General features: G+C 41.3%; 1 protein-coding gene across 1 annotated transcript; it reads left to right on the top strand.

Moving 5' to 3' along the window:
- Positions 1-3969: 3969 nt before the first annotated feature.
- LOC101765538 (long chain acyl-CoA synthetase 4) lies at positions 3970-11945 on the top strand. Its single transcript, XM_004964737.3, has 19 exons — positions 3970-4188; positions 4458-4521; positions 4963-5052; positions 5819-5875; positions 5965-6013; positions 6099-6175; positions 7039-7078; positions 7161-7255; positions 8250-8417; positions 8510-8620; positions 8693-8780; positions 9412-9478; positions 9715-9790; positions 9901-10018; positions 10129-10374; positions 10483-10622; positions 11157-11339; positions 11442-11561; positions 11699-11945. The coding sequence occupies exons 1-19, from the start codon at positions 4064-4066 to the stop codon at positions 11732-11734; spliced, it is 1950 nt and encodes a 649-aa protein (XP_004964794.1). The 5' UTR covers positions 3970-4063; the 3' UTR covers positions 11735-11945.
- Positions 11946-12071: the final 126 nt, after the last annotated feature.

Here is a 12071-nt window from a genome sequence, read left to right as displayed (position 1 = left end):
CACGTGTGGGCTGGATGGTGTCCAGAAGGACACCATTGAAGCGAACTTGGTAATGTGCAATCATGACACACTCCATTGTCCACTGTACCCATTTTCAATGAAAGCCCAGCTTCAGAAGAACATGTTCTAGATAGCTCCAATCCACACAATCATACGCTTTGGCCAAATCCAATTTATATGCGCAAAACTCACTTCTGTTTGCATCATCCTGCTGAATGGCATGAATACATTCGAAGGCAATTAAAGCATTATCAGTGATCAATCTCCCGGGTATAAAAGCACTCTGATTCTCTAAAATGATCCCATCTAGCAAGGGTCACAGTCTATTCACTAGACATTTGGACACAACTTTGTAGACAACATTGCATAAACTAATGGTCCTATAATCTTTCAGAGTCTCAGGGTATTGACACTTAGGGATTAACACAATCGCAGTGTCATTCACCCCCTCCAGCATTCTCCTTTCACTAAAAAATACTTTGACTGAATTAATAATATCCTCCTTAAGAAGCCCCCAATTTCTCTAAAAAAACCTTACCAGAAAACCATATGGACCTTGTGCTTTCAGGGGGCCAATCTGAAAGAGGGCATTCCCTATTTCCTCCTCATCAAAAGGTTTGCACAGAGCAGAATTCATAGCATCAGTAACACATCTATCAAAACCAGTAACACATCTAAAAAAATCTTGTCGGAAAACCATCCGAACCTTGTGCTTTCAGGGGGCCAATCTGAAAGAGGGCATTCCCTATTTCCTCCTCATCAAAAGGTTTGCACAGAGCAGAATTCATAGCATCAGTAACACATCTATCAAAACCAGTAACACATCTGAAAAAATCTTGTCGGAAAACCATCCGGACCTTATGCTTTCAGGGGGCCAATCTGAAAGAGGGCATTCCCTATTTTCTCCTCATCAAAAGTTTTGCACAGAGCAGAATTCATAGCATCAGTAACACATCTATCAAACAAATTAGACACCCCCTATGGATTCGCATGAGGGTCCTTTGTGTATAGCGCTTCAAAATATTGATTAACCATACCTTTCATCTGTACCTGATCATTAATCCAATCTCCTTCAACACTTCTCAGTTTTCTAATTTTGTTCCTCCTAGCACGCCATGCTGCCCGCTAATGGAAAAAACTAGTGTTCTTGTCCCCTTCCTTTAGCAAAGAAATCCTTGATCGTTGCAACCACATCATTTCTTCCCTATAAAAGAGCTCATTCATATTCCTAATAGTTTCTTTTAAATGTGACACCCGGTCTAATTTGGTTGGCCTAGTGTGGCCCATGAGCGCAGGTGCACATGTTTAGCACTACCTTGCTAGTTGAGCAAGGGTGGAGCTAACTTATAAGCCTTTGTCAACTAGCCATATCACCTTCGGGTTAACCCTTTTACACGAAGCGAGGATGAAAGTGTAAGTAGGGTGCTATGTGTAGGCGCCCGCCCCTCGGAAGGGTTGGGCGGTGCGGCTTTGGAGGACGGGGTGTTACAAATGGTATCAGAGCCGACCCTCGCAGTTGCGTGTACGGATCAGTGTGCGGGCATATGGCGCATGGTGCGTGTGGGCTCTGGATGGAACACACGACATGGCATATGGCGCCGGTACTGGACGTACGGTTATGCGCTAAGAGGGAACGATCCTGGACATTTGTCCATGTGTGGGTGAGTTGGACCGACCCTCGCGGTTGCGCGTACGGGCCAGTGTGCGGGCATATGGCGCATGGCTCGTGTGGGCTCTGGATGGGACACACGGCATGGCATATGGCACCGGCACTAGACGTACGGTATCAACGAGGACGTTGGGTTCTTTGAGGGGGGTGAATGTGACACCCGGTCCAATTTGGTTGGCCCAGTGTGGCCCATGAGCGTAGGTGCGCATGTTTAGTACCACCATGCTAGTTGAGCAAGGGTGGAGCCAACTTATATGCCTTTATCAATCAGCCATAGCACATTCGGGTTAACCCTTTTACACGAAGCGAGGATAAAAGTGTAAGTAGGGTGCTATGTGTATGTGTGTTCCGCCCCTCGGAAGGGCTGGGTGGTGCGGTTTTGGAGGATGGGGTGTTACATAATTTCTTTTACCCAATTATCTCCCAGCTGCACCGGAGTACGTATGTACCCAAATTAATGTATTGTGTATTTGTTTATCATGTACAGTAAAACTGTAAATTTTGCAAGGTAAAATGAGCACAGTTGAATGCGGTAAATAGCTCTGTTTCTTTTATCATTGTTCTACATATTTGCACAACTTCTGTGTGAATCTTATTTACCGGCTGTTGTTACTGCCAGGGCTACAGTCCAGCAAGTTCACGTAGGAATGCCTTCCTACTTTGTCTAATTCACAAAAACTATTGCAAATAAAAGTAGTGGCAGCTCAGTTTCTCCATAAGGAATTTACTTATTACATGTCTGCCTTGCTATACTATGTACAATCCATATAACCTAAACTGGTTGTATCGGGCAGTTGGTTGCTTTATTGTCGCTTCCTTGTATTTGGTGTCATGCCATTTTTCTTTTTTTTAAAAAAAAAAGAAATTAGATGTGTGTATCTTAGTTATGTAGTCTTAATATGATTGTATCACCTATGTAATTGACTAAGATCAATAAAGTTTCTTTTATAACAAACATCGGAAGCTCTTTAATTTTTAGAGTTGATTGACTTGTCCTGTAATCCGTACACGTACGTAGGAGCTGAATCTTCTCCCCAGAAGACTAGTCTGGTTGTGTACCCGTGCAAGTCTTGGAGTTTGATATGCATGTCCAAAGTCCAAGGTGCATGTTTATCCGTTCATCAGCAGCCCAGCAAGGTCAACGTCCGCACTCCAAGCCAGCCTATTACGTGTTACATTATAGATAACAAACAACAGCGTGTTGTCGAGAAAAAAAAATACAGCCTCTCGGTCAGAGCAAGCTCTGTGCTGCTTCTGCACGGTAATGCCCAAAAGTCAAATGTCAAAAAGGCTGTTTGGTTGGGTTACTATGGGATGATAACGAGTGTACGTTGTGGGTGGTCCTGTTACAGACAGTCCCGCACGTTTTCTTTCGCCCCAAGCCTTAATTAAGAATTTATAATTTCACCAACAAAGTAAAAGAGAGCCAAAAATAAGTTTACTGGAGAGCCTTACTTAACTCCCATAATTTCACCAGCAATAATTAAGAATAAGAATATGAATCATTAAAATGATAAAGATCTAGGTTGCATGTATCGAGTTAAATGAAAAAAATTGCACGCATATGCTCACTTTCACTTAGGTATCAAACATACAAAATAAGAGCCAATTATTTTATCTAATCATGCCCATTAGAACTCAAACTTAGACCACAGTGGATTGCATGCACCAACTAATTTAACCTAAGGCCCCGTTTGGATCATTGGAATTGAATTCCATCCTAATAATCATAATTTAGACACAAATTAATTAAGTTAATATAATTGTATGTGGAATATAGTTGTATATTATAGTTGGTGATATGGGAGAGATACTTATATGCTGCACTTCTACTATAGAGAAGCGAGTCCAAGAGCGTGCTATAAGAATTGAATTCCATTCTAATAACCATAATCTATAGAATCAATTTCCATCTCCCACCCCATGAATTTAAGATAGGCTTATATCTAAACTTTGGAAAGTTGTGGAATGCCACATTCCAACATAAATTAGCCTACTCCATTAAATAGATTCCAATTACTTCAAAATGAAGGGACCCAAACGGGGCCTAAAAAATTAATATGGTGGGAATTCGCTTGTCACAAGAATTTTAATTATTCACACACCGTGATCCATAACTATTCAAGTATTTCAAGTACAACCCAATGTTTGGCCGATGTGATTTGAACAGTACATGAATAATAGCCGTGCACGCTGTGGGAGCCCATGTGAGTCGTGGGAGGGAGGGAGGGAAGTCAACGGTCAGCACAAACGGTAGGGGCATCTCCTCCTCTGGCTATATGATATCTCCCGGCTCAAAACTGTATCAGGTAGCAAAGGGATCATCATTCATCAGCCTCCCTCCACCTCTCTACTTCTCTCTCTGGTTCGTTCTCTCCCTCGTCGTCGGAGAAGATGAAGCACCTAGTGGAGGTGGAGCCGGCGACGGCGACCGCCGGCCCGGCGTACCGGAACGCGCGGGCCAAGGACGGCCTCATGCAGCCGCCGCCGGGGCTCCACAGTTGCTGGGACATCTTCCGGTGAGTCATCGTCCAACTCTTGCCGCCGCTCTCTCTACCCACCTTGCCAATCTCCCTCAGCTCTCGGCGGCCGGGAAATCAATTTTACGTCGGAATAATCCACGGCGACCGATCCGGCCGGCCGCGCGTGAGAAGGACTAATGCTTCGATCGTGGCGCGGATCGTTTTGTTTTCCGATCATGCCAAACGGCGGCGCGCGCGGCCATGAATAGTTTGCTCCGGCGACCGCGTTTCATTGCTTGATCGGATTGCTCTGGCTTGGCATGCAGGACGGCCGTGGAGAAGTACCCCGACAACCCGATGCTGGGTCGCCGGAGAGTGGTCGACGGCAAGGTAATTAAGAAACTAAGAATCAATGAAGCTTATTAGCACGAGGCGGTTTTCCGTTTCACATCTCTTTCTGGCCATTGCTTCGCGTTTCTAGAAGGATAAGCCTGATATCTATCTTGCTAGTACGACCAGTATTATTCGACTGGAAGGTTGAAAGTTACTACTCGATCGGAGCATCATCGAAAGTCGTCTAAACGGACAGACAGGCCGATGCTGTAGTTCCGTACATGTCATGGCGTAGAACAAGTCAAGAGCGTGCGTAATTTTAATTCCCTCGTATTTAGACTCGTATATCTGATGTAATGCCAATAATACCAAGAAAGTAAACAAATATAATATGAATAGTTCAGTGTGAAAATGTATTTTTTTTAAAAAAAATGAGATGGTGGGCTTGTTTAATGTTTATTGACCCTACGATTACTTGATGGTTTTCTGAAACTGCAGGCAGGTGAGTACACCTGGGTGACATACAAGGAGGTCTACGATGTCGTGATGAAGCTCGCTGCCTCCATCAGCAAGTCCGGAATCAAGCAGGTAACTTAACATAACACACTGCATGTTTTCATCTATTAATGATAATCCCCGCAACTACTTGCACACACAGCAGCACGGATGCATCTGGTTAGTTGGACGCATGACCGCTGATGAGCTGCCAATAATCCAAAGTCCAAGCTGTTCGATTCGATGTTGTTGGGCGTTGAAGTAGTGCTGTCTCACCATCAATTCTGCAGGCAGAACATGGAATGGGATGGGTTGGGTTCAGAGATCTGCGTTGGATGGCTCTCAGCTGATAAGCTAGCCTCGCACTGTTGTCCGAGCTCGGAGACACACATGGCATAGCTCATAAACAAAACCACTCCTGCCTTACGAGATCACGACGAAATAATGAACACAAATCACACCGGAGTTTACAGAGTTACAGCTTAAACTCAATCAGGATGACGGAGGCGCATTCGCGGGGTGGGTCTAGCTTTTACTTGTGTGCTTACTTGTTCCGCAGGCAAGAAAGTCCACTCTTAACGTTCGAACAACTAGTTAATCCTGATCATTAGCCGTTGCCATTCAGGAGTTGACCGAGATTTATCTGTCGTCACTTGTGTACAAGCAGTTAAATAAGCTAAGCTGGCATATCGATCGATGCCATCCCCAGCCTGTTCGGCCGGAGATATCATATTGCAACTGTCAAATCAGATTATATTATACTAGTCGATCGTTCCATGATCCTTTCAAATTATACTAGAATCCAAATTTGATCACGCCAAATGCAACATATCATCTGAAGAGGCTTTACCAATTCCAGGGTGCATGTTGCGGCATTTACGGCGCAAACTGCCCCGAATGGATCATCAGCATGGAGGTACTAATTACATGCAGTCTTTTAGTCTTTTTCTTTTTTCACCGCAGCGACTAAATAGAGCAGGTTTTTTTTTTTAACTCGACATGCAGGCTTGCAATGCGCTGGGAGTTTGCTGCGTACCGCTCTACGATTCTCTCGGTAAACATGCTCACTGCTTATCAGCGTTCTTGTAAGGCAGATTAAGTAGACGACAAAGTCATTAGTTGCTCTCCGTGTTGTGTAGGTGCTGGGGCGGTAGAGTTTATCATATGCCATGCTGAAATCCAGATCGTTTTTGTGGAGGAGAAGAAGATCGCAGAGGTAGGGCAGTTTTGCACCGCCATTGATCCCTTATTGAGAAATCAATGCCTGCGTTTCATTTCGAATATAACACCTGCTGGAAGCATCTTCAAACTAGATGGGAAAAATTCTCCAGCTTGGGACCAAGCCTTAGCATTTTACCAGTTCCCTCAAAGAGAGGACAAAATTAGGTTTTTAGTTTATATTAAAAATATTTTATTTACATTTTTAGAATATTTTATTTTGGTTGGTATTTTTTTATTCGAGAAGGAAACAATTTTATCTTTTTTTTTAGAAGAAACAATGTTTAGCTGAGTGAAACCTAATTTTGGAAGAACATGATGACATGGGCTCGCCAAAAACGATCCAGGCGATATGGCTCGGCTTGGTTGGGCCGAAATGAGATGGCCCAACAAAAGCTTTAGCCTTATGCCGATCAGGCCGCGCTTAGGGCCGGGTGGCGCCGCCGTAAGCCCACCCAACCCGCCGCCACCACGTGCGCCTTCAGCCTGTTTGCCGCGCCGCCCCTTGCATCGGCTCCCCCGCCGCCGCGATGGGGCCGCAGGGGGCCTGCCCTGCGCGCGAGGAAGGTGAAGACGGCAGACGCGGCAGGGTCTGCCCTAACTGTGGTCCCCGGGACGGCCTGCCGCGCATCCTCCGACTCTAGACAAGCTGAAGCGGCATGGTGAAATCTGATTTACATGTGTTGGTTTTACTTTTGCCCCGTTCTGATCGAAGCATGGATTCGCGAAATTTGTTTCGAGGAAATGTGCATGTAGTGTAGTGATTATCGCAGTGTGGTACTATTGTTCTCTGGACTAGCTCCGCAGTTGCTTTATACTAAGTATGTGACAGTTGTTTGTTAATTCTTACAATGATGGCAGCTCCTGAAAACTTGCCATGCCACTTCAAAGTATCTGAAAAGTAAGTTCCTCCATAACACGATGTTGATTGGTTAGATGGTTAATCAATGTGGGACTCATGTGATTTTTCTTTTACTTGCCAGCGATCATAAGCTTTGGAGGAGTCACAAATGACCATAAAGAGGAAGCTAAAAACCATGGCCTGTCCATTTTCTCTTGGGAGGAATTCCTGATCACGGTAAGCATTGGGCTTCTTCAGTCTGCTTTGTAGATTACTGACGTGTTCCAGTAGAACCTCAGGGGTTGTTTGGATATTTTGTTTTACAAAAGCTGGTTCCCACTATATCACCTTTTTCACTAACCTTCAAAAACTTTGTTTATGTGAGGTCCTGAGGATAAAATCTGGACAAGAATAGCTGGTTTTCCACAACAAGTTTTGTGGAAAAAAAAACGATTCTGAGTTGTTTTATGGAAAACTAGATGCTCGAAATGTAGAACACACCCTCTGCCAAACAAAGTACTCATTAAGCAGGATCCTAACTAACTAACAAATCAAAACCGATTTTCATAGAACCAAGGAAAACACGTTTTATTTAAGCTGATCTATAAACTCTTGTTCCAAATAACCACTTAATAAGTGCCTCAGGACACATTTTTTCTATTGAAATAAGTCGATATTACCTTTAAGTAATTGGACCAAAAAAATAGTCCTTCATGGATGATTAATTTCGTATGTACTAAAGGAATGTGCAAACAATTGATGTGAAGAACCACATCCCAAATGGAGAGTGGAAACTCAACATATCAGCCAAAAAATGAACTAAATGCCAAGAGCAAAAATTAGCACGCACTATGGTAATAGTAGCAAACCTTTTTCAAATTTGTGTAGATACATCGTATCTTTCACCTAGTAGCATATACTTATTTATGCTTTTATTTTTACTTAGAACTCCCTATTAGTTACTTAATCCTTATTGCAAAGTCCCACACTAATTTTATCTTACTGGTTTTACATACTATATAATAGAAGTTTGTGTAGTGTCAATAATTTTACTGTTATGTTGTACTACGGAAAAAGGTAAAGTTTGTGCAAGTGCTTAGTGCTTTGTGTTGACAAGTTCAAGAATAAACGATAACAAGTTAAAGTACATGCCATATATTTTTCAAGTTACATCTCGCTCTACAGACATATCATATAATGAACAAACTCTTGACTCCTTGCACGTTTATAGGGTGGCTCTCATCAAGTTGATCTGCCTGAAAAGAAGAGATCGGACATCTGTACCATAATGTACACAAGTGGCACAACAGGAGACCCTAAAGGAGTTATGTTATCAAATGAAAGCCTTCTTGTAAACGTTGTGGGCCCTGATTCTGTAATTCAGTATGTTGGTGAAGTTGTAAGTACTAACTGCAAATCTTCTTTGTGAAAGAACTGCTGGTGTCTACATGCATAGAATTCATGTTCGTTGCTCTCACTCTCTTATTGCAGTTCGATCAAGATGATGTTTATTTGTCATATCTGCCACTAGCTCATGTCTTTGATAGGATGTTTGAAGAAGTGTTCATTTACCATGGATCGAAAATTGGATTTTGGCGTGGGGTATGATTCCTGAGTACTCCTTGTTGACTTTTAGGAAAAATGCATATTGATATCCGTGTTATGCATCTGTAGGATGTCAAACTATTGGTTGATGATATTGCAGCACTAAAACCAACAGTATTCTGTGCTGTTCCACGTGTACTTGACAGGATTTATTCAGGTAAGTTCCAGATATCATGTGTTAGCACATGAATGTTTAGCTATTCATTTTTTTTGTCAAATAACTGAATGGGTTCTAGTTGATCATATATATTGCCTATGAAGTAAAACTGGATGATAATATTTTTTATGGCAATGAAATCTCTCTCTAATTGATTCAATTCAATACCCTGATATATGTGGGTCTAACAGTATGTGATGTCAACATGTTTATACTACAGTGTTTCTTATGATTTCATCATGTCCAAAGCCATTCATAAAATTCATGCATCAGTTGATTCATAATAGCCATAAACTCCAAAATAGGTTGCAGTATTCCATTTTAGGTTGATAATGAGTTTACTTGTAGCAGAGATAGTTGCAGCTGTTATGGATATCATACTTGAAATATCTGTCACTATTGTATTTCTATTTTTAAAAACTGATAGCGCTGCAAAAGATACAAAAACTTCTAAACTTCTCATATAGGGAAAATGTCTTACAAGCATCAATCATCCAACTATTGAAGTCCTAAGAAATAGAGATCATGCATATAGAACAACCTCAGTGGAAGGTCACATGTAATTTATTCCTGTGCTTGCTCCCTCCTGTTGAATTAACTAACTTTTGATGCATTTCTTATGTTTATGTAGGTCTTACAGCCAAGATTTCCTCTGGTGGTATACTGAAGAAAACTTTATTCAACATTGCTTACAAGATGTAAGTTCGCAATAGTTAATACTGACACTGCTATTTCTTTCCGCAAGGAGTACTCAAAGATTGCTGGATGGACACTTGATTTCTTATGGTGTTCTTCTTATGTCCTTTCACATCCTTTATGGTTTTATTGTTTTTCTAATTTTAACCTTTGTCATGCCTGTGCATAAGTGCATTCAGTAAACTTTGTTACATGCATGATACAATTTATGAGTTACTAGAAATTAGCATATCATCAGGAAACTGGACAGCATGAGGAAAGGAATTAAACATGAGAAAGCGGCTCCATTCTTTGATAAATTAGTTTTCAGCAAGGTACAAGTTGGTAATTTGATAGCAACTTTTTGGTAACTCATCAGATGTAACTGGAAATATCAACAGCTTTGACAGTACATTGTTGTTCTAACTCAATTCTTATCTTTAAGGTGAAAGAAAGGCTTGGTGGAAAATTAAGAGTTATTGTGTCTGGTGGTGCCCCTTTGGCTGTACCGGTGGAAGAATTTTTGAGGGTAGTGACATGTGCTTATGTTATTCAAGGCTATGGTATGGATCTTTCAGTTTCTTTACTGAGTAGTTAAGCACCTGATGAGATAAATGTTTGCATAGTACCAATTGATGCTTTCAGATAATACTGTGCACGTTTTGATGTTTAGGACTGACGGAAACTTGTGCGGGCTCTATAGTTTCAATACCAAATGAATACCCCATGCTTGGGACTGTTGGTCCACCTATCCAACATATAGATGTGCGCCTCGAGTCAGTTCCAGAGATGGGTTATGATGCTCTGTCCAGCATCCCACGTGGAGAGATATGCATAAGGGGAAGTGTTCTGTTCTCTGGATACTACAAAAGAGAGGACCTTACACAGGAAGTCATGATTGATGGATGGTTTCACACAGGTTAGTTATTCCATAAATTCAACATGATGTGTCAGTTAACATTCTTACGCAGCTGGATATCAAAAAGTTTAGATAATGTTTCTAAGTAACACATCATTTGTTATGCAGGAGACGTTGGTGAGTGGCAACCAGATGGGTCCTTGAAAGTCATTGATAGAAAGAAGAATATATTCAAGCTTTCTCAGGGAGAGTACGTTGCTGTGGAAAATCTAGAGAATGTGTATGGTGTTCTTCAAGAGATAGATTCGGTAAATAACTTACTCCCTTAATCTCTTAAAAAGGCACCACCTTATTTTTTTTTCTCTTACATGATGAAGAGATGAAGTTTACATCTTGATTTGCTCTGTATGTTTTTGGCACTTGCTGAAATATTTGTCAAGGTCATCTGATTAGGACATTGTTGGGAAACTACTAAACGGCGTTGTTTGGTTGGAACTAAGCTCATTATTAGGCAAATAATTGCTGATGCACATAATGATTTTAAATAAGTTTCTGGTCATTATAAATATTTGCTATTTCTGGTTATTGTTCTATAATGTGTATCTAAAAAAGAAATTATACTGAAATACAGTCCTACAACAGTAGTTTGTTGTGGCATCCATGTCAAATGTGGAGTTCTAAAACTGTGAAGAGGGAAAATAATTCTCTTGTGTGCCTGTCTCCCATGTCGTTTTGCTTCCAACCATTTGATAGACATCCAAGGAGTAATTTATGCTTCTGTATTTCTTGTATCCATTTTACCATATGCCCCACTTTTTTACGATTCTATTAATCTATTTCAGATATGGGTATACGGGAATAGTTTTGAATCTTTTCTTGTTGCCGTTGTCAATCCGAACCAACAAGTGCTTGAGCATTGGGCTGAACAAAACGGTATTACCGGAAGTTTTGCTAAACTATGCAAAAATCCTAGAGCCAAAGACCATATTCTCGCAGAACTCATAAAGATCGGGAAGGAAAAGAAGGTAAAGTACCCTAATTACATTAGTACTATTGTTTGATGCATCTAGATTCCTACTATGCAAATAGTAATTAAAACGATTTCTGTGTAATCTTTGCCTTGCCAGCTGAGAGGCTTTGAGTTGATAAAAGCTATACATCTCGATCCTTTACCGTTTGATATCGAGCGTGACCTCATCACCCCAACATACAAGAAGAAACGACCACAGATGCTCAAGTACTACCAGGTTAGATCCATATCTAACTGTTCCACTCCCCAAATTTAGATTTACCTTCTTGTTTCTTGTTTCTTTATTCATAACCTTCTTGTTCGGAAAGTAAGACAAATCTCCACAGGCTAATTATTTTGGTTCATGTTTCTCAGGGGGAGATTGATGCGCTCTACAAGGGCTCGAAGTAAGGTGGCGACATTGCTGAGCAAATGTCGTTAATGTGATCCACCAATTTTCCTTCATGCTTTTTCAGTTGTCAATACTATAGGTACTGTTGTTTGTATGGAATCACACCCGTGTGACGTGCTTGTGTACATGTAAACATTATAAGACCATACATTTCATATGTTTGAAATGGTTACAGTTTAATATTTTGATTGAATGACTTCGATTCTTTGATGAGCGTCGATCGCTTTTACATTTTGACACAGTTTACGGTGATCTTTACTCGCCGGCACAGTGCTTGTTTCCAAGTTAAAATGTCGTTATCCTTGGTTCCATGCCATGACCCTCGTTTGATGGTCA

The sequence above is a fragment of the Setaria italica genome, chromosome IV (assembly GCF_000263155.2).
Source record: "Setaria italica strain Yugu1 chromosome IV, Setaria_italica_v2.0, whole genome shotgun sequence".
Classification (NCBI taxonomy): Eukaryota; Viridiplantae; Streptophyta; class Magnoliopsida; order Poales; family Poaceae; genus Setaria; species Setaria italica.
Note: the sequence above shows the minus strand (reverse complement) of the source record. Positions and strands in the feature narration are given on the sequence as shown.